Source organism: Lygodium microphyllum, chromosome 20 (genome assembly GCF_053477565.2).
Source record: "Lygodium microphyllum isolate KBCC chromosome 20, Lygodium_microphyllum_v1.1.10, whole genome shotgun sequence".
Lineage (NCBI taxonomy): Eukaryota > Viridiplantae > Streptophyta > Polypodiopsida > Schizaeales > Lygodiaceae > Lygodium > Lygodium microphyllum.
In genome coordinates this window covers 120,623,356-120,644,571 of record NC_141154.1, presented here as the reverse complement: position 1 = coordinate 120,644,571, position 21,216 = coordinate 120,623,356, and the positions used below count along the sequence as shown (strand labels likewise).

Here is a 21,216-nt window from a genome sequence, read left to right as displayed (position 1 = left end):
ATGGATGACTGTGATGTCTAGTGCTTGTCTTACTCAAGGATTTTGTGTTGAGGCTATGGTGACTATTATACCTTTGATAAACATGTCACCGAATACGTATTTGGATGGTGGCATTCCTAAAGAGGGATGGTCAAAATGCAAGAAGAAAAGCATAATAAGAACCAAAACCCACTAAATGTGTTTTTTTGAGCAATGGATAGATTGGCGAGATGGGTTATCACCTTTGGAATCAAGAGGTAGAAATTTTATCCATAGTAATGATGTGATCTTCAATGAGAAGAAGACATATGAGTAGCATCTCTAAGGAAGTGGAAACAAGAAAGATTACTTTCTAGGATGTAGTGCCACCTATTATTTTGCCACATAGGGCAAGTGCTGGTACACCGAGTGTGTAGATAAAGGGCATAACTAATGATTCAGCTATACTGAGTAGGAAGTAAGGAGATTTATTGAGCAGCAAGTTGAGAGCCCTACAATGCCTCGTGAAGAAAGAGTGGAGGTTAGCATTCCCACTCTAAGTCAATCCATTGTGCTAGATAAATCTACTCATATATCTCATCCCCCTGAGAGATTTTAGCTTGGGATTAACTGTGTGATGTTGACAGATTGTGGGGAGCCATCTTGTTATAAAGAGCCATGGCTCGTGATGTTAAGCTTAAGTGGAAGCCAACTATGCAATCTAAAATGGATTCCATTATGAAGAATCAGACTTGTAAGTTGGTTTCTTTGCCAAAAGGCCAAAACTTTGCCATCCAAGTGGATCTACAAGTGGAAGGTGAGTGGCCAAAAAAGTACAAGGCAAGGTTAGGCAAGGTTAGTGGTCAAAGGTTTTAAGCAAGAAAAAGGTGTGAAATTTGATGAGAACTTTTCACTTGTGATGAATTCGACTACTCTTTGCATTATACTTGCCTTCATGGTGGCTAAGAATTATATGAACCTTATATAATTGGATGTCAAGTCACCATTTCTACATGGTGATCTTCATGATGAGATCTACATACAATAGCTAGAGGGTTTTATGGAGCATGGCAAAGAAAAGCATGTAGCAAAAAAAGAGTTTCTATGGATTAAAGTAGGCCCCACATGAATGGTACAATAAGTTTTATGCCTTTATGTAGTCTCTTGGCTATAAGAAAAGTGAGTACACTAGAAAGTCTAAAGATGGCAGCTTGATAGTGTTGATACTTTATGTAGATAATATGCTGATAGTTGGAAAAACCAAGTATGAGATTAATGTCTTTAAGAAAAGGTTAATGGAAACCTTTAAAACGAATGAGTGGGGACAAGAAAATCACATACATGGATTGTGCATAATCAAGGATACAACAAAGAGATTGCTCTATCTGTCCCAAAAGGACGATGTCAGCAAAGTGTTGCAACGTTTCAATATGGAGGGGGAAAGGCCATTACTACTCCATTGCCTACATATATGAAGCTTAGTGCTGATTATTGTCCCAAATCTGATGAGAAGAAGGTTGAAATGGCCAAGGTCCCATATTCATCATGTGTGGATAGTCTCATGTATGTTATAATCGCTACTTGGACACTGCACTTGCAATGGGACTAGCAAGCAAGTACCATTGAAAGCTATCTCAAGGTACTTGAGTGGTACAAGAGATACGTGCATATGCTTTGGGAGAAGCAACAATGGTGTACTTGGATACATAGACCCAAACTATGCATGGAATCTCGATTACAAAGTCAACCACATGATATGTTTTTACCTTGTATGGTGGTGCAATCTCATGGATGTCTATCTTGTAAAAATGTGTGACACTATCTCCCACTAAAGTTGAGTATATTACATCCAAATAGGCATGAAACCATATGGCTTACTCATCCAATGGGAGACTTGAACCTCGATAAAGACATGCATTGTTGCATTGTGATGTTTAGAGTGCCATCACGTTGGCAAAGAATTTTGTGTTTCATGCAAAAACCAAGCACATAGCAGTGAGGGATCACTTCACTTGTCAAGTGCTTGAGAATAAGAAAGTTAAGCTTATGGATGATAACCATGCAAACTTTATTAGCAAGAATCTACCCTCCAAAAAGTTTGCATATTTGGTGCTCATTGGGTGAGGGTAACTCATAGGTATTATACCTCACACATTCTCTCACTCTTTTGTCCCCTTAAAGGAATGATAGCCTTTAAGTGGGAGGTTGTTGGGCTAAAAGCCACTATGGCTAGCCGCCCATCCTCCTCACTAACCCCAACTACATATGCATACACATTCTTTACTCTTTGAGTGATAAGATAATAAGATGCTGCTCACAAGAGAATTATTGGAGGTACCACAAAGCTCTCTCTCTCTCTCTCTCTCTCTCTCTCTCTCTCTCTCTCTCTCTCTCTCTCTCTCTCTCTCTCTCTCTCTCTCTCTCTCTCTCTCTCTCTCTCTCTCTCTCTCTCTCTCTCTTGTGTGTGTGTGTGTGTGTGTGTGTGTGTGTGTGTGTGTGTGTATGTGCACGTGCACGTGCGCGCACATGCTTGCTTGCACCTCCACCACTAACATACTAGGAGTTGAAAAATATCACATGTTTGCTCTTTGTTTTGGGGTTCTTGTCTAACATAAGCATAAGTATTGTTAAATTCATATTTAAGACGAGTCTTTTTACTAGTGAAGATTCTAGTGAATCAAGATTTGTACTCTTATAGGTTAGCTGGAAGGAGAAATTGATAAATGGTGTAGTTTTAGAAGCAAGCACAATGTCATTGCTGGGGCTTGCACCTGACACCCAACTCAAAAAATTTGTCTTTAAAAAATATGAAATTTCTATTTAGTTCAAATCATTTGAACATTCCTTGATGCATTCTACATGCATTTCACGCCTCCTAAAGCTAAGCTAAGACTATCTAAATTTGTATTAGATAAAGGATTCAGAAGATGGGCTTTACATACTACCAAATTGTGCTATCCTTTAAGATGAGGATAGGACTAGAAGGCAATATGGCTTGAATACTCAAGAACGAGAAAGTGTTATAGCGTTCGCGCACAAAGAGGAGGATGAGGAGGGGTGGCCTACATCTTTTATCCTATGAACATCAACTTGGAAATTTTCCAGTTTTAGAGAAAGGCAAAACTTTTTGCCATGTAAGAAGAGGTTTGATTTTGAGGATAATGTCATACTTAGTCAAAGCTTAGATGTTTCGAAAACAGAAGTGTTTTTAGTCTAAGTTAATCACTTGGAAGAGAAGAATTACTAGAGTTTGAAGAGCTAGATCTTCCAATATGCTCAATATTTTTTAATTTAAGTTGTTGTTATTACATTACCTATGCAAAATAGAGTTAGGAAATTGATGTTAATATTTCCTCTTTGTTTGGTTTGTAAAATATTAGAGGAGTCAATGTTTCCTCTTTTCTAGAACATCTAACGAGTTTAAACTAGTGTGAGCTAATTATTTTACAATGTGGCTTCTCATATTGCTAAATATTAGAGCCTTTTTCCCTTAAGTTTAAAATTTATTAATTTTGCATGGAACACTTCAACACTATTTTCAATAGAGCTTGAAAGAATGTGGATATATGGAGGATTTGTAATTACGAAGTGTTCAATTTCATGAGAAAACTGTCATACAAATCATGCAAATGTGGGAAAAGAAAGACTTTCAACTCTCACCTAGAATATTACACAGTATTGAGCCATAAATTTGAACTTGAGATTAGAACAATGATATTTCCATAGCTTAATCCCTCCTTGCTAGCAAAAAGAAAGATAACATAGACACCCATATGAGGGAAAAGAAAGGTAAATCCTTGAACCCCAAGTCCTTATTACCAAACATGATAAGGCAAGAGCTTGTCTTGATCCATAGCTGAATGTAGTCAAGTCTATTTAGTTAGATTAGACAAGCTGAGGTGACATCAATTAGGAATTTGCTGAATCTTTGATTTAAACCCATGGCTTCTACCTTCAAGTACAATGAGAAAATTTCTGATGTGTGGAAAGTTAAAGTAGATTCCATCTTGCTAGCTAATTGCATATAGGGTACAAGGTTCCATCTCACCAAAGAAGAAGAGACATATGGAAGAATACATGTTTGTAAGAGTAGACACAATAAGTGTCCTAAAGGAAAAGATGTACATGCTTGACAAAAAGACACTAGGCGTTGATGTAATATTTTGACAAAATTCCAAAGTTAGTTGAGTTGTTGGATATATGCTACATGTTGCCATGTTGAAAGAGAGATGACAAGGAGGTTTTGTTGGAGATACCTTCATATTCTTTCCAAACTTTCATATTGACCATTTTGTGATTGCAACCTCAAAAAAGAAAAACTATCAACCTTCTCGTAGTTTTTCGCTACTCAACTAAGAATCCTCTTACAAGTGCTTATCTATATGTTTGCTTTTCCCTTGTCCTTGTATAGTTGTAGATTTCCTAACCGAAAAACTTGTATGAGAGTTGAGTGTTACATCTATTACCTACATCCTTAGTGAGCCAAGCTTATTTGTAATTTGCAGCTTGATGAATCAAAGTTGTCTAATCACTTCTTAGGTCCTATAAATATGACAACAAGTAATGAATGTTATGTCATGATTGGATTCCAAAATACGCTTACTTGCTTTATTTAAGATATCTTAAAACTAATGGCTTTTAAAAAGCATATTTCCTTTGCTCTAGTCAACCTTTTTTTTGACTTATTTGCATAGATTGATTTTAGGTTGATGCAATCCTCTTTTCTTAATGTTTATTTTGAGTGTTCTACATGCTAATGCCACTCAACCAACAATATCTTCCCTTTCTATGCTCATTACATCAACTCAAAGAGACTTGTTTTTTGGACTTCTCCATTCTCTCTCCATGCTCTCATGCAAGTATAAAGTTGTGTGGATGTTCTTCTTTTAGTTAATCATTGAGCAACACTGATATCATATAACCTTTTTGGAAAATGTCATCTATGGTTGTTGTCAACCTCATTATTCAATTCTAACAAGTCAAATGCAATTTGCAACATCTATTTAACTTCAATAATTAAGTTGCAATGTGTAGCCTTTTGATCCGTCTTGGATTATAATGTACCAAACAACATCAAGCATGCATGTTTGAGCTATACTCTTCAAGAGTTTAGTGGTTGCTCCGATGGTGGGGACACCCATGCTTTATCTCAAGTTTAGTTCCTTTTATGCCATGTTTTTAGCTTAATGATTTGCAAAATGGTTATTTTCTCTTATAAATTAGCACTTGAAGACTATATTCTTCCTTGGTAAACCAAGTTTTCAATGGGATTTTTTAGCACATGTAAATAGTACACTTGATTGATATGTAATATGTACAAATAACATTAGTATATGAAGTTGGTATTAACATATTCTAAGATCTATTTCTCTACTAGGTTAAGCTTGAGCTTAGATCAAGTTTGGAAATAAATTGAATTTGTCTTACATCTAAACTTGCAAGAAGCTCGAACATATTTAGCTTTGTAAAGAAGGTTATGATTACAGATGCCTATATCTATGTAAGAATCCACCTCTACATGTTTTCTTTTGGAAGTGTGAACTTGAATGATGAGGGGAGCAAAATACTTGTATGCATGTGCATACATTATAGAAAAAATCCCCACTCGTTTGTCAAGTTCACAATCCGTATGCTTTGCTCATCAAAACAAAGTGTCATAATGTCTTGTTGACCAATTACCACACACATTACAATAACTTATTTATCATATTCCAATGATGTGCATCGTACAATGTGATATCACAAAATCCCTAAAGGATCAAGCAATGCTCACTCAACTATTGTTTTGGCCATTTAATTTTACTTTTTCTTTAAAGGATACACAATATCAAACTTACCTTAGGCGAGAAACAAACACTTGGCAAGCATTATGTAGCTTTTGCCATTTTGAAGACGGTGATTATTATTCATCTACATACAAGGCAAAAGAAGCATTAATATCGTTTCTTTTGTCATATTAATTGCACATAGGAATCAAATAAGTTAGCTCCAATTTTACTAGCTATAGAATATATTTATGCTTCATCAAAATCGACATTCTTGCACCACTTTAACAACACAAGGGGTGGCTCAAAAACATGGGCACATGTTGACATTAAGATGGATTATCCTTAGTACAATGGTGGTGCAAGTAAATGTGAAAAAGAGGTCAAATCTGTTGCAATGTGGTGGCACCAATGAAATGAATCACCTTTTGGCCTTTTCAATGTAAGTAATTGACATCTCCTCCTTGGAAACAAACGTGTTATTATTAGTAGTAAATGTGGACTTGAGGCTCAACAAGTAGGCACTTGCAATCCTTAAAGTAATGCTTGAGGATCATGAATATTTACTTCTCTCGACCACACATTGTAACCCACCGAAATGGCAGCTTATGAACATGTAAGAAATAAACGCAACTCATGGTTCTATTTCACATGAAATAGCTTTATCTCAGGCAAAAAAGGAGATTTAAGATGCACGTGGAAGGAGAGACTTCTTTAAGAGGCATAAAAGGACTAAGAGTTATGCATATGATTTGGTTGAAGAGTCAAGATTGACACTTTGGTGTCAACTTGATATTACTAAATTCATTCTATATAAGGCTAGGAGAATAGGGTCAAAAGCCTTGTGGATGGGTACATTGTGAACTCTTGACAACCCTTTGGAAATATTCTATTGTTAAAAATCATACTTAATAACATGTCTCTTCAAATAAAGCTAGGCACAAACTCTCACTTTTGTTTCACCTTTGGCACTATGATTTCTTTGTTTACATTAAATTGAGGCACCACTTTTTCACTTATAGAAATTCATATTTAATAGCTCATTGTCCACTCTAATTCTTTCATGAGATTTGGAAGTAAAATGGACAATTGGCAAGAGGCAGTGCCCCTTGCAAAGGGTTTTGTCATCATTAGTGAAATGACTTCCCTTTTAAGAATTCCCAAGGTTGTCTCAAGCTTAAAGTCAAGTTACTTACCCTTAATTGCCTAAAGCTTTTTTTATTCTTGATGTCTTGCTAGGGGATACTATGCAATCATTCTTGTCTTTGCCATTGCACATGTTACAACCTTGTTTGCACCCTTATGGTGATCTTATGTGGCCTCCTTCTCAAATATCCTATAATGTGTTATGAACTTATAAAGGGACGAGGATAAATTTGGTTTGAACTATTGTGAAACTTGGTTGTGTCATTTATCGAGAGAGAACTTCAAAGTGCTAAGAAACTCTTTTTGTTGACACCACTATATACATCATTGCAAAAAGAAGTGTGCTTTGGAGATACATGCCACATGCGTGCCCCACATGGGAACCCAAGGTGGGATAAATAGACAATCATGCCACAAATTTGGGGAACATATTGTAGAAAAGACAATAAAACATCAAAGAACTGTGATGAGTCCTTTGGTTCGATGCAAATTTGTAGATTGCTTTCTCTTTTAGTGAAAGCGAAACATGATCATTGAGTTGGAAAACTTATGAAGGATAAAAAATATGCCTTTCTACAACTAGCTTCACCTTGTGTAGTTATACAAAACACACTAACCACTCTACCATGTTTGTTTAATAGATATCTACTTAATTTTAACATTTTGAATACCTTATGTCTACACCTACACATGAAATTTAAACATTCTTATTACCTTATGCCTTGCTTCAAAATTTGTTTTTGCAACTTATTTTCTAATATAATTATGCATGTGACATCTTAAATTAGGGACATTAATATTATGGAAAGATGCTCTCTCTCTCTCTCTCTCTCTCTCTCTCTCTCTCTCTCTCTCTCTCTCTCTCTCTCTCTCTCTCTCTCTCTCTCTCTCTCTCTCTCTCTCTCTCTCTCTCTCTCTCTCTCTCTCTCTCTCTCTCTCTCTCTCTCGTGTGTGTGTGTACATATTGACACAAGATGACATCACATGATAGGATGAAGGTTCATTTGCTTTCTAATATTAAGCATAATGTTTCAAGAGCATTAACATGAAGATATCAAGCTTTGGCTTGAATATTTAAGATTTTGGAAAGGCCTATCTAGAACAACATGAAGGAAAGATTTGTTGTTGAAATGTTCTCATTTTTAGTTTTGAAGTTGTTTTGGTCTTCTTTACTAGCATACTTCCCAAAGATATGGAAGCCACAACTTTATAGAACACCATCCTCAAGGAGCAAGGGGTGGTGGACCTGATATACTATGGTGGTAGAGGGCTCCTTGAGGTGGTGTTTGATAAGAAGGAAGTAGCTCAAAAGGTTCTAGCTTGAAGTATCTACGTTTAGCACTTGAATCTTGTATATGATATGCCATGGTAACCTAGGAGATTTATTGAGATTGCATAAAAAAGGATTGCCTAACATGGTTAGAGAAACTCAAGGTGTTGGCCTACTTAAGGAATCTGTTGGTAGAGATTTCAAAGGACTTGAGCAATCTATTGCATGTCCTTTGATTACAAGCCCTCTTGGAAATGATTGTGCCTTTTATGGGACATGATTGAAGAGAAACCTGAGTTCTTTGATGTGTCATGTACATTGAAGAGCTTACATTTAAGTTGGTTTAGAACAAGTTTGTTGGAGCATGCTACAAATGTGGCCTCTAGTGTTATTGTCACAATGAATGCTCATCTATAAAGAAAGACAATGAGGAGCAAACTAATGAAAATAGCAAGCATGATAATGGTGAAAGATAGTAAGTGGTTAGAAACCAAAAAGGTAAAGCAATGGCAATGAAGCAAATAAGAAGTGCTAGAAAACACATGGGTCAAGTTGCCTCAAGCAAAAAGTTTTTGGTGTAAAGCCTCAATCCTCAAAGGCAGCAAGGGCAAGGTGGATACTTTTACTAACATCGATAGAATCCCAATGGATCACCTCGACCAAATATTGTTTAAATAAACCTTGATGTAAGTATGTATACATGGCATCTTATGAGAAATAGAGAGGCTAACGTGAACAAGGTTTAAAAGTGTGGAAGAATTAGGACATACATGTCTATGGATTAGGAGGATGAGTTGGCACTCCAAACTTGTCCAAGTGCAATGCATATCTAATACTCATTTGCCTATTTAAAGAGGCACTAAGTAATGTGATGTTATCTTATTGCTTCTCTAGAACTTATAGCTTTTCTTATGGATTGTCCAGCACACCTTTTGATTTGGGCATTAGAGCCTTTTATGCTCTCCCTCTCCCTTGCATTCCCTCCATCTCTCAATCATCTACTCTCATTTAGCCACTTCAACTATAGAGCCTACCTTTCTTTCGCTAGTCCTAACTCTCAGCTCACATATCCATTTTGCAAGCTCTTATGCACAAAAAGGTCACATTCCAAGCTTTAGATTGAGCATAAAGTTCCTAGGTTTCATTAGTATATAGGTCATTGTATTTACCCTAAAATAGTTTACACTGAAATGGCAAGCATAGTTGTTAATAGAAGCATTCATGGAAATCCAATTTGTTCTCCCTTATTTCTTCAACAAATCACCTAGAAACTAATTCAAATAAAAGTCAATGACTAAGATGTTGGTCTTCCTAAGATTAAAAGGGGAGATTTTGAGCACAATTAAGCATTATGGTTGAAAGAAGGCATCGCCAAAATGATGCCAAATTCAAATATCTACTCTCACACCTAATAAGGCAACATGCTTTTCAATTGAAGGCATAGCAAGGTGTGCCTTGAGGTCCCCAACAAAGTCCTCCAAACAATTAGCCATGAAATGACCTTTATTAAGTGCCATGACCCATTCTCTAAAGGTATCTCTATTGAACCAAACATTAAAGCTCAAGGAAGCTCACCTTCATACTTTTCTATGTGGTCTAATTGCCCACATTATTGATACATTATTTAATTGTTAAGTATTTTGAATCTATTGATTCTCCTTACTTACTATGAGCAATAGTATTTGAATCCTATTGCTTTGTATTCCTCGACTTGCATAAGAGTTGACTAAGCATAAGAGCATTAAGAGCTTCAAAGCATTGTATCTCATACAAGCACTCTCAAATGAGGGTGCTAAGAACATTCTCATAATCCATTGCCAATCTACAAAGGAGTTAAAAATTCACTCAATGCCAAGAAGCTTAAATTTGAGGAGGGAGAGAAATTTCACACGGGCCACAAATTCAATCCATCTTAATGCATGAGAAGCTTTGGAAATCATTACAGATAACCCACCAACACAAATCACATATGAACATTTTGAAAAATATGAGCAAGCACTTGCCCTTGTTGGGCTTCACCTTGCCCCAACATTCTTCATCGTATGAGCACAAAAAAGTGGGCTAGAGAACCCTATGATGAGTTAAAGTATGTTGTATTTGGATGCAAATCTAAAAACTTAAGAAATCTACCTAGAATTTGAGTTTTTCATCCTACACCACAAATTTAAAGACTTGTTGGCAAAACACATAGCTAAGTTGAAAACCATCATCAACCAACTTGAAGGTGTTAAGGTGACTATCCTAGGAAAAATGTGATATCCATGTTGCTTCTAAGTTTGTCTCAAAGACTTTCAAGCATAGAAGGACTTAGGAGGGATGTGCATCATCTCTACTTCTTAAAGAGAGGGAATGAAAGGGGCATAAAGGACCACCATTAATTGCAACTAGCAAACAATGACTTTATCTTCTACACTAGAAAAGGAAATGACAAAGAATGCTATCATTGTGGCATGAAAGCTCTATCAAAATGTAGACCAAAGTATCTACCAAAATATGCAATTTGTAATAACATTGGCCACATTGAAAAAGAGCAAAGTAACTACATGGAGGAAAGCACCACCACCACCACCACCACCACCACCACCACCACCACCACCACCACCACCACCACCACCAACAACAACAACAACAACAACAACAACAACAACAACAACAACAACAACAACAACAACAACAACAACAACAACAACAACAACAAGGAAGTATGAACATAAGGGTATATATTTTGAAGACAAAGAAAATTAAGAAGAATAAAGATAATGACAAAAAGAAGAAGGGAGAAGAACCATTGTCTACTAACATTAGTAAGTACAACACCTAGATAGAGGGGCTAACAAGAACCAAATGATATATAAGGCTCTCTAAGAGGGAATGTTGAAATAAAACTTGAAATAAGTATGTAATTTTGTGTTGCCTTATGAGAAATAGAGAGGCCAATATGAATAAGGCCTAAAAGTGTGGACCGATGCAGATGTACACATGCTTGGGTAAGGATGATGAGTTGGCACATCAAAAGTGCCCAAGTGTAATGTATCTCTTGTGCTTGTATGCCAATTTAAAGAGGCATTAAGTAATGCAATGTTATCTCCTTCCTATCTTTAAAACTCACGATGCTTCTTGTGTATCATCCACCATGGAGTTTTTCAAGAATACTCAAGGATTGATGCCAAATTCCAAATGACCACCATCCTAAAAGGAGCCAAAAGCTTCTTGTGTATCATCCACCATGGAGTTTTTCAAGGATAATCAAGGATTGATGCCAAGATCCAAATGGCCACCATCCCAAAGAAGCCACATTGTATGAAACTAGGAATATTGGATTGTTTTTTGCAATAACTAATGTAGATAATTTAGAGAAACATGATGGTGTCTTAGTTAATCCTTGTTCAATAAGAAGGGAGCTCTGGAAAGTAGTGATATGGGATTTGAGAGGCTACTCAATGGCAAAAACCTAAATGATTAAGTACAAAAAAAGATAGGATAAATTAAAAATAGTATTTTTTGGAAGTGGCTCGTGCATGGGATTTTTGATGTGACACTACTTGAAGAGCATAAAATTCACTCTTACACGCCATGGAATTGGCCTATAAAACCTACATCTACTTTGTCGGTTCAAAGGATTCTTTTACAAATTAAAATTTGGCAATAAATGTTGTGGTTATTATGCCTTTCAACAATATTGCTTGTGGATTAACATTCATTTTTTACTCAAAGACGAGGCATTATGGAGCTACCCAATTGTGGGTTTTGAATCTTTGACCTCCCACAACTCACACACACTCCTAACCAATTGGGATGCCCCCCTGATTCATTACCCTATCTAAGTTTTTACCTTAACACGGAGCTAATGTGCTTGTTCTCTCCCTTAACATTATGAGATGTACCTCTATTTCTTTGTGCTTACGATTCAGGGCTACAAAGCTTGCTAGTTGAGGACATCATTTTGTGAGTGATATTGGTTAAGTACATAACTCTTAGAGACGACTTTCACAACATTAATTTGGTGTATCATACCCTTAACATTATGAGACGTATCTCTGTTTCTTTGTACTTAGGATGTAGGGTTACAAAGCTTACTAGTAGAGGACATCATTTTGTGTGTGATACATGTTAAACACATAACGCTTAGAGATGTCTTTCATAACTTTAATTTGGTGTATCGTACTTGACTTTGTAGAAAAGAGTAACTCACATATCCTTACTAATATTCCTTGAAGATACTACAAAATTGGAAAATGTTTGAAATTTTTGTGGATGCTATGTAGGTGGTTAAAACTTTTTCAAAGCTTGGTTAATTTTTTTTCAAATTTGTGCCTACTAAAATTTCAAACACTAATGTAATACTTTGGAAAAGTAACAAATTGACAAATATTAGGTAGTAAAATCATCCTTGGTTGAATCACCTAATATTTAGCATTCTTGATGTTAAGTTCTTAAGTCATCATTTTATGGACTAGATTGGTGAGTGTACCTTGAATCTCCTACCACAAGCTCATTGAGTCATGAGAGCAATTTAAGCTACAATGGTGTCTTGCATCTACTAATATTCACACTCTTTAGTAGAAGCTCACTTAGATGAGAGCACAATTTGAGCTACAATAGTGTATTGTGTTTTTCAACTCCTAGTATTTCGAATCCTTAGTATTGCTAAAATCATATGTGGTAGTTTGAGCTATTAGTTTGGTACTACGGTTGATACTAGCGTGCAACTCATGCTTTGTAGCGTCTCTCCAATTTATAAGTTTATTGTCTTAGATCTTTTAATAGATCAAGAGTTACAGTGAAGCCTAAGGCTACATCCTTTTGCCATGCAAGGTTACCCAATCAAAAGATAGAAAGATACACCTTTCTTAACACCATTCGAAACTATGGCAAATTGAAAGGGTAAAGGCAATGGTGTTAAATGTAATTGTTGAGATGACAAGCCTTTTATCTTCTATAAATACATATGCACAAATTGTATTTCGAACCTCATGGATACTTGCATCTCATTTCCACCCCTCGAATTTTGAGAATGCCTCGCATATAACATCTTGTATCATGTTTTTGCTAGCTATTTTGTCGCACACACCAATGTTGCTACTATCAATGGTATCAAAAGAAGAAAAAGGCTTGTGAGGTATGTGGTGCAAAAGCAAATTTTAGGATCTATGCTCATGAATAGTAAATGATGTCTCCTTGTGTAAAACTTATTTTAAAAGAATGCATTTGGTACAGTGTGATAGAGGGACCCCCCAATGGGAGCACTACTAGTCATGAACAATCCAGGTTTGATGCCAAGCAAATTGCAAAAATCGGAAAAAAAACTGCACGTTTTGAGGAAAAAGGCTTTAAACTCGATTAAGCCAACTTTATTTTAATTACATTACAAGTGATTTGTTAAGTTGAAAGTTTTTTATATGTTTTTTGGGAACCCTAGTGTATGGGAAATATTTTTTATTGAAGGGTAAATGAATCCTTGTCATTGAACATCGAGGAGGCTTTTCACAGTGTGAACCGGTTTTTGCTTCATGCTCTTGCAAGGTCGATATCTATTGAAGAAAGACAACTTCCATCTCACACCATGTTGAGAAGGCTTTTCCAAAACTTGAGTTGGCTCTAGGATGAGGCGAAGAACTCATCGTTTCATGAATCGAGCGTTGCCCGCGCGGGCCTCTCATGCGTGTTTCATTAGTAGCCCTTGTTTTGAGATACTCCCTCTTAGCCTGGGCCTCAAGGAGACGCTCTCTTTTAAACCCACGTTGGGGAAAGGAAACATGGTGTGCTTATGAGGCATAAAGAAAATATATATAGGGTTGTTTAGTGCAGAAGAAAAAGGAGAAAAAGGAAAAGAAAAAGAAAAACTGCAGAAGAGTAAGCTGTGGCCTGTATGGAAATTGAAAAAATAACGCACGGAAAAAATAATTTGTCTAAGTAATAATAAATTTTCTGGGCCCTTGTTCCAAAATGCCGTCTTTCCCAACAGCTAGCTAGCTAAGGAGTTCTCTCTCTCTCTCTCTCTCTCTCTCTCTCTATGTCTGTGTGTGTCTGTCCGTCTGTGTCTGTGTAACTGTGTTTGTCCTGTGTGCTCGCACGCTCTGGTATACGGCAATTGCTGTTGTTGCTGTTCTTCTTCTTCTTCTTCTTCTTCTTCTTCTCTTTGGACTGATCACTCCATCTCCATAGCATCTGCTCTCTGCTGCTTCTCACAGTACTCCCACCAGCTTCCTTAGCAAGTGTATAGGCTTGCCTAGCCCCTCAATCTCACCAAATTTCATCTTTTGCCACTGTTTCACCTCCATCAGTGGTTCCCTGCACGATTAACATTCCTCACGGGACCATGAGCTGACAGCTTCCCCCAACACACACACACACACACACCCCCCACACCCTATCATGCCCCCAATCGTGCGGTAGCGGCTTCGCGTGGTCCTGCAGTAACATGGGCTGCTGTTCTTCTCGGTTAAATGTCGCTCCTCCCTTCGATGGCACTCCCAGTCATGTCGAGCAGCCGGAGCCAGGTACTATCATATTGTCATCAACATATGTGTATGAGCGTGTTTTACATGTTCGCTGATCGTTGATCCGATGGCCGTCTCGGTCAGAATGCTTTTATGTCGTATCTCGATTGGATGCCTGCTACAATCAGTTCACATGACCAGGCATACATGCTCATCACAATCAAATCATTGAGAGGATGACATCACAATCAAAGCATTGAGAGGATGACCACACATTTTTACGTTTGGATCATACTTCCAGCAAATTGATTGATTTAATGCCTATCTTTAAGAGCCACACTTTTATGGCTTGTTCTAGTACGACGTGCTTGTTACTCATGTTCAGCAGCGTCTACATCACGAGGCAATCTGGGTCGTGACTTGGACGAAATTACAGAACACTAACTGGAGATGCCTTTTCAAAATCTTGCTTTGTTAAAAGTAGCTTGTATCTCGTTTTGTGAGTCTTGGAGTGTGTATGTGATTAGCATCTCTACCAGTTGTAAGTATGATCAACATATCCAAACATCCTATAAACGTGGTTTTGTTGGTTTCTGACAGCTGGATATCTTTTACTTTTGTTGGGTACAGTGCATGCAAACGACATTGATTCTGTACCACCTTTCAAAGAGTTTACTCTAGAGCAACTCAGAGCAGCAACTAATGGTTTCAGCAATGAAAACATTGTGTCGGAAGGAGGTGAAAGGGCACCAAATGTGGTTTATAAAGGTCAGTTGGAGAATAATCGCTGGATTGCAGTGAAAAGATTTCCTAAGGTGGCATGGCCTGATCCAAGACAATTCGCAGTGAGTTTATCTTTCTCAACCTCCAACCTGTAGTTTGCAATCAACTATCTCTTCTCCTTTCTCTTCTGCCAGTTAATTGATTTTGTCCCTGTAGCAAATATCTGGGCTGCATTTTGTGTTTCAAAATATGCCAGAGACAGTAATGGGAAACCCCTTATGGCAGTTTATAAAGTTTCAGAAACAGAACTAGTGAACCGTTTTATGTCAGTCTTGATATGTAGAGATGTGAGTTGACACTAATGTACTTGGATAATTGTTTCCACATTCACATCACTGATGTGAGTACTTGCATTGGTCAATGCTTTCAGTGATACTTTACAGGTGTACTTGGATGATTGTTTCCACATTCACATCACTGATGTAAGTACTTGCATTGGTTAATGCTTTCAGTGATACTTTACAGTTGGACATTGGTTGGTCCACCTCTATTGAGTTATGGCATATCTATTTGGCCAACTCATGAGTTAGGGTGTTTACATTATGGACCACTTGTATATTATTATGTAGTATTTTTCCCTTATCTTTTGTAGACTGTTATTGTAGGAGACAGAGAAAATAAAGAAGAAGAATAGGATTTTCAGCCTCCTATCTTGTGTGTGTTTTCTTTGTGCTTATCTTGCCTAATTTTCTTTCATTTTATGTGTCTTCATGGCACTGATACCCGAAGTAGAATGCGATGAAATATCTGATTTGTCCTATAGTTTTATTTTGGCCTCCAAAGGACATTAATATATCTCTCTCTGTCTCTCTCCCCAAAAACAAAAAAGAAAAAAGAAAATATGTCAAACATTAGATCATAAGGGAGAGATGTTGCTTGATAACGGCAATCATACGGCTTTTTGGCAAAGGGTTTTATTGAGTCTAGTAAATCTTCGTGGGGCGCATCCGTTCTTCTCGCTAAGAAGAAGGATGGCATGGCATATTGTCGTACATCTCTTAAGATGAGAGTGGTTATTTGCAAAACTATAAACTTTCTAAATGTGAGCATAGAGTTTTTGGACCTTTAACATGTGATCTCGATTGATGGCATTAGCATTGATCTCGAAATGGTATGCGTAGTGTCAAATTGGCCTATTCTACGAACCATTAGACAAGCGAGATCTTTTTTAGGTTTCACTAGATTTTTTTAGAAGTTCATTAAGAACTATGCTAAGATCGCTTAACTCCTTATTGATTTACTTGAGGGTATTTGGAGCAAGAGAAAACACCTTAGTTATTAGTTTTTCAGACCAGTGAGTTCAATTAATGTTTTCAAATATCAGAATAGCTTGATACCAATGCACTTATGCTGTGGGTCATCGATATGAATTAACCTTATGCGACTCGTATAGATACTAGTGATTATGCTATAGGTGCCACCTTAAATCAGGATGGACCACCTATTGCATTTGAGAGCTATAAGGTCACAAATGCCCAAAGATATTATATCTCGAGAAGGAATTTGGCAAATCATTCATGTGCTTAAACTTTGGCGTCATCAAGGACTATGCTAAGATTGGTAAAGTTTCAAAAGTTCATTAAGGACAATGCTCCATTTGAAGTAAGAAAAAGCATGTTTCTTATCTATTATTTAGACTAGTGAGTTTGATTAACGTTTTCAAACACTAAAATGGCTTGTTACCAATGTACTAATATTATAAATCATAGATCTAAATAAATCTTACGAGGATCATATAGATACTAGTGATTATGCTATAGGTGCCGCCGCAAATCGAGATAGCTGACCTATTGCATTTGAGAGTTGTAAGCTCATTGAAGTTCAAAGATGTTACACCTTAAGAAGGAATTGTTGGTGGATCATTCATGTGCATAACCATTGATGCCCTTATTTGTATAATGCTCAATTCATTCTTTGGATTGACCACTGCTCCTTAATATTCATTTGTAATTAGTGCGATCTTTGTGGCCGAAAGGTGATGTTGGTGGAGATTATGTAGGAGTTTGATTTTGAGGTTTGTTATTGTAGGGTTAGAACAAATAAGATCGTGAAATACCCTTAGTTGTGAAGTACTCTTAGTTGAATCTAGTAAGTCAATGCTTTGCCTTTTTTGAAATCTTGATGGATTTTACCTTTCTCTAAAGGGGTATTGCCAAACCGATCCTCATTTTGGTAGGATCTAGTAATTAGCCAAAGATGGATCCAGTAGTTCTAGAAGCTTTGGCGGTTTGGATGCTTGGAAGCTTGCGACTAAGAAAAAAATGGTGGAAAAACATTCCATTAGAAATGGATTATCTTTAAATAAGGGAAAGTGTGTGCTTGATAATGAGGATATCCACAAGAAAATTTATATGAGTGTCATGATATTCCTATCATTGGACACCTTGGCATCGAATGGAGTCTTGTATGGATGAGTGTCTACAGTATCAACTTAATAAAGCTAAATGGCACAAATATGCAGGGATGCTATATCCTTTGTAAATTCTCTATAAACTATGGGTCAATATATCTATGGATTTTAATCTAGGATTGCATCGTACAATTGAGGTCACAATGCAATCTAGGCTAATGCTAATAGATAAATGCTTCTATTTGTTTAGATAGAGATGACATTTAAAAGCCATAAACTCGCTAGTCTCTATATCGAGCATCTTTATAAACTTTATGGTTTTACTAAAAAAAATGCCAATGACCATGATACTAAGTTCACTGGCCAATTTTGACAAATGGTTTTTCAAAAATTGGAGACTTGATTGTCCATGCCATGCTCAAAGCATCTTGCGATTGATGGATAAATCGATAGACAAATCAAACTATGGAAGATATGGTGCACGTATATGTCTTCCATAGTAGGCAATTTAATTGGGAGCATTATTTTCCATAGATTGAGTTTGCTTATAAAAGTGCGAAGCACTCAACTATTGGATATATCTTGTGTTGATGTACAATTATGAGTCGAAATCATCAATTGCCATTGAGCTCAAAGGAGTGAAGATGCTATTTGTAGTTGACTTCCTCCTTGCATGTAGGAAATGTTAATGACGCAAAGAAAAACATTCAAATAGCCCAAGACTATGCTACATTTATACTGATGAGATGCTATGAGGATGTGAAATTTTATTGCTTTGCTTAGTATTTAATTAAAAGTTAATCGAATATGCTAATGTGACTTGCACATGTTAGACTATCCTCTCCTTTTCTCTCTCTCAACTTCTTTCTCTTCTCTCTCTCTCCTCCCTTCTCTTACTCCTTTTCACCTCCTCTCTCCCTCTTTCCTTCTCTTACTCCTTTTCACCTCCTCCTCCTCTCTCCCTCTTCCCTTCTCTCTCTCTCCCAATCCTTCTTTCTCTTCTCTCTCTCCCTCCCTTCTCTTCTTATCCCCTCCCTCCACTATTTACCTTCACAGTCCAACAAGGAGGCCGTTTAATTTTTTTGGAGGGCCCGAGAAAGGGACCTGCGATGCTAGTCGGCCAGGGGGGTTGACCAGGGCTAAAGGCCCCTGAATGGCCTGCGCCGAGTTGACCGGGGGGGGGGGTACTGGGTGGTGGAGCGGCCCGTAGAACTGCCGTTGTAGTCTGACACAGGGGAGAAAAGACATGTGGAACTGGGTGGCGGAGCGTCCGCCGGCAGAGCTGTCATTGCAGCCAATCACAGGGGAGGAAATGACGTGCCCGTTCGGAAGACCCATAGAGGTGGCAAGCACCTGTAGCCCAGGCGATGGGGGTGGCTATGGATGGAGCCGGGTGGCCCTGTGCAACATTGGGAGGGACGGCGTGATGACGACAGCGTGGCCTCCTTCTTCCTCTACCTTCTGCCTGGGGAGGGTAGAAGTCCTCCCCTGAGGGGAGGAGATAATTGGCATTGCTACCCTCCACCTGGAGGGTGCATGTCTCTCCTGCCATTCCACCACTCCCAATCCCTCTCTCCTCCCCCCGACGATTGTTGGCGGGGAGAGAGGAAAGGAGAGTAAAAAAAAATTGCGTTTTTTAAAGAATTTTTTTTCCTTTTCCTTTAATATTTAAGGGGAGGGTTTGTATGCCCCTTACATCAAAATATTCTCTTGTGGAGGTAGATTGGTGACAACAATGGTATCCAATTTAGAGGATTAAGAGTTGTTTTGACTAGGAAATTGGTATGTGAAGAACGAGTTGTCAATGGAGCTAGTGATCCTTTCTTTTCAATAGAAGTGCTATGTAAAGGTTCAATGAAAGCTTGATCAATTGACTTATGAGGTGTCTTCATATTGCTTCACAACCATTTTTTGCAATCTCTTAATGAAGGTTAATTGTTTCATAGTGTGGGACCTAGGATCTTGAAATATCGGTTGATGCCAAAGGCAAAAGTTGTAATAAGTTATGCATGTCAGGTATTATATAGTATGTGTTGTCAGATTTGGGCCTAGATCAATTTATTGGCCTCTAATGTTAGTGGTGGTGACATTAAAGATTGGGCTGATAATTGCTTAGGGATACTTGGAAGACAAATTGGCCTAGTCAATTTAATTATTGGTTGGTGAAATTAATTCCTTGAGCACTAGAATAATTATTAAATTAATTTTAGAATTGATATTTTGACAATTAATTTGATAAACTAGATAATGTTGAAAAATGGGATCAGAAGGGTGCCACTTGGCGAAACTTGCCTATGCAAGTGGAAAATATGTTTTTGGGGGTTGGTGGGAGTTTATTCTAGCCATTGTGAGAGAAAAGGAAGCTGTTATAGAGCAAGAAGATTTTGTTGATGTGATTTGCAGTCACCATGGACTATTTCTACAGCAAGTGACAGCATGTTGGAGCCTTCCAAGAGCAGGTGATAGCAGCCCAAGGTCCTTGTAGTGCAAGTGACAACATATAGGAGAGGGTAGTAGTCTTTCTGGTGGTCCTAAGCTGTAGGTGATAACTTTCATGGTTGTTTGAGCAGGGCAGCAAACAAATTTTTAACATTTCTGAAATTTCTCTCTTTGGAGCATTCTCTCACCCCCATCTATCTCTTAGGTTATCTCAATAAAATCTAGCCATTTGAGTCATTAGAGGTGGAGATATTGGAAAATCTATGCTATAATCTCTAATTTACAATAGAAATTAGGGTTTCATAGTCACTTGGGGATTTGTGCTTAGAATTGAGGGCCTAGGACTTAAATTCCAGTAGTTTAAATTGAGGAATTTCAAGGAGATTCAAGAGGCCAGCAACCAATATTAGAAATGGGGCTGAATTTGTCTTTCAAGGAGCAAGGTAAAGGCCAATATTCGAGCAAGCCAAGGGGCAAATTGGTTTGGAGGCTTGTTTGTCACTTTTAATAGCAAGTGACACTTGGATTAGCGGAGGTTAGAGGATCTCAATTGTACTCCATCCATTTGTAATAAAAGTAAAAGAAATACCGCAAGGGGCGCTAGTTTTAGGGCCAATAGGCCGTCCATTGTCCAAGATTGAAGTGGTAACATTTGCATTTTCAGTTTATGTGAATTTTATGCTTGCTGTAGTTAGTGTTAAATCAGATTATTTACCACCCTATTTGAGAAGGAAGACTAGTTTCAAGGTTCCATTGTCAAGATACCATCAATTCCCTTGAAGTGGTGGGCTCGAGGCACCTTTTTGAAGGTCAAAAGCTTTGCTCTAGTGCTGAAATTGTATTCAGCTGGGCATTGCAACAAGAATGTCTTAAGATAATGACATGGGATCAAGTAGGGATGATGTCTCTCAATCTGAAAATTCACAAAGTGTTGGGGAAAATGCAATGCATGATCTTGGACAAGGCACATAGCATGCACAACATGTTGATAATGTTGGTTTAGACCAAAATTTGGGTCCTTCTAGGCCTTTAGAAGTTGATATTCAACAAGAGGAAGAGGAATTT

General features: G+C 37.6%; 1 protein-coding gene across 2 annotated transcripts in view; it reads left to right on the top strand.

The window, feature by feature from the left end:
* Positions 1-14,068: 14,068 nt before the first annotated feature.
* The window catches only part of LOC148019319 (serine/threonine-protein kinase BSK1-like), a 61,773-nt gene continuing 54,625 nt past the window's right edge, over positions 14,069-21,216 (top strand). Inside the window, exons 1-2 of one of the 2 annotated variants that reach the window (XR_015687571.1) lie at positions 14,069-14,639; positions 15,210-15,424. Coding sequence is in view for 1 of the 2 variants with exons in the window: in XM_087660923.1 (XP_087517049.1) it covers positions 14,561-14,639; positions 15,210-15,424 (294 nt within the window). In the remaining variant the exon portion in view is untranslated. The remainder of the gene's footprint in view (positions 14,640-15,209; positions 15,425-21,216) is intronic. The other variant, XM_087660923.1, reaches the window with a different exon arrangement.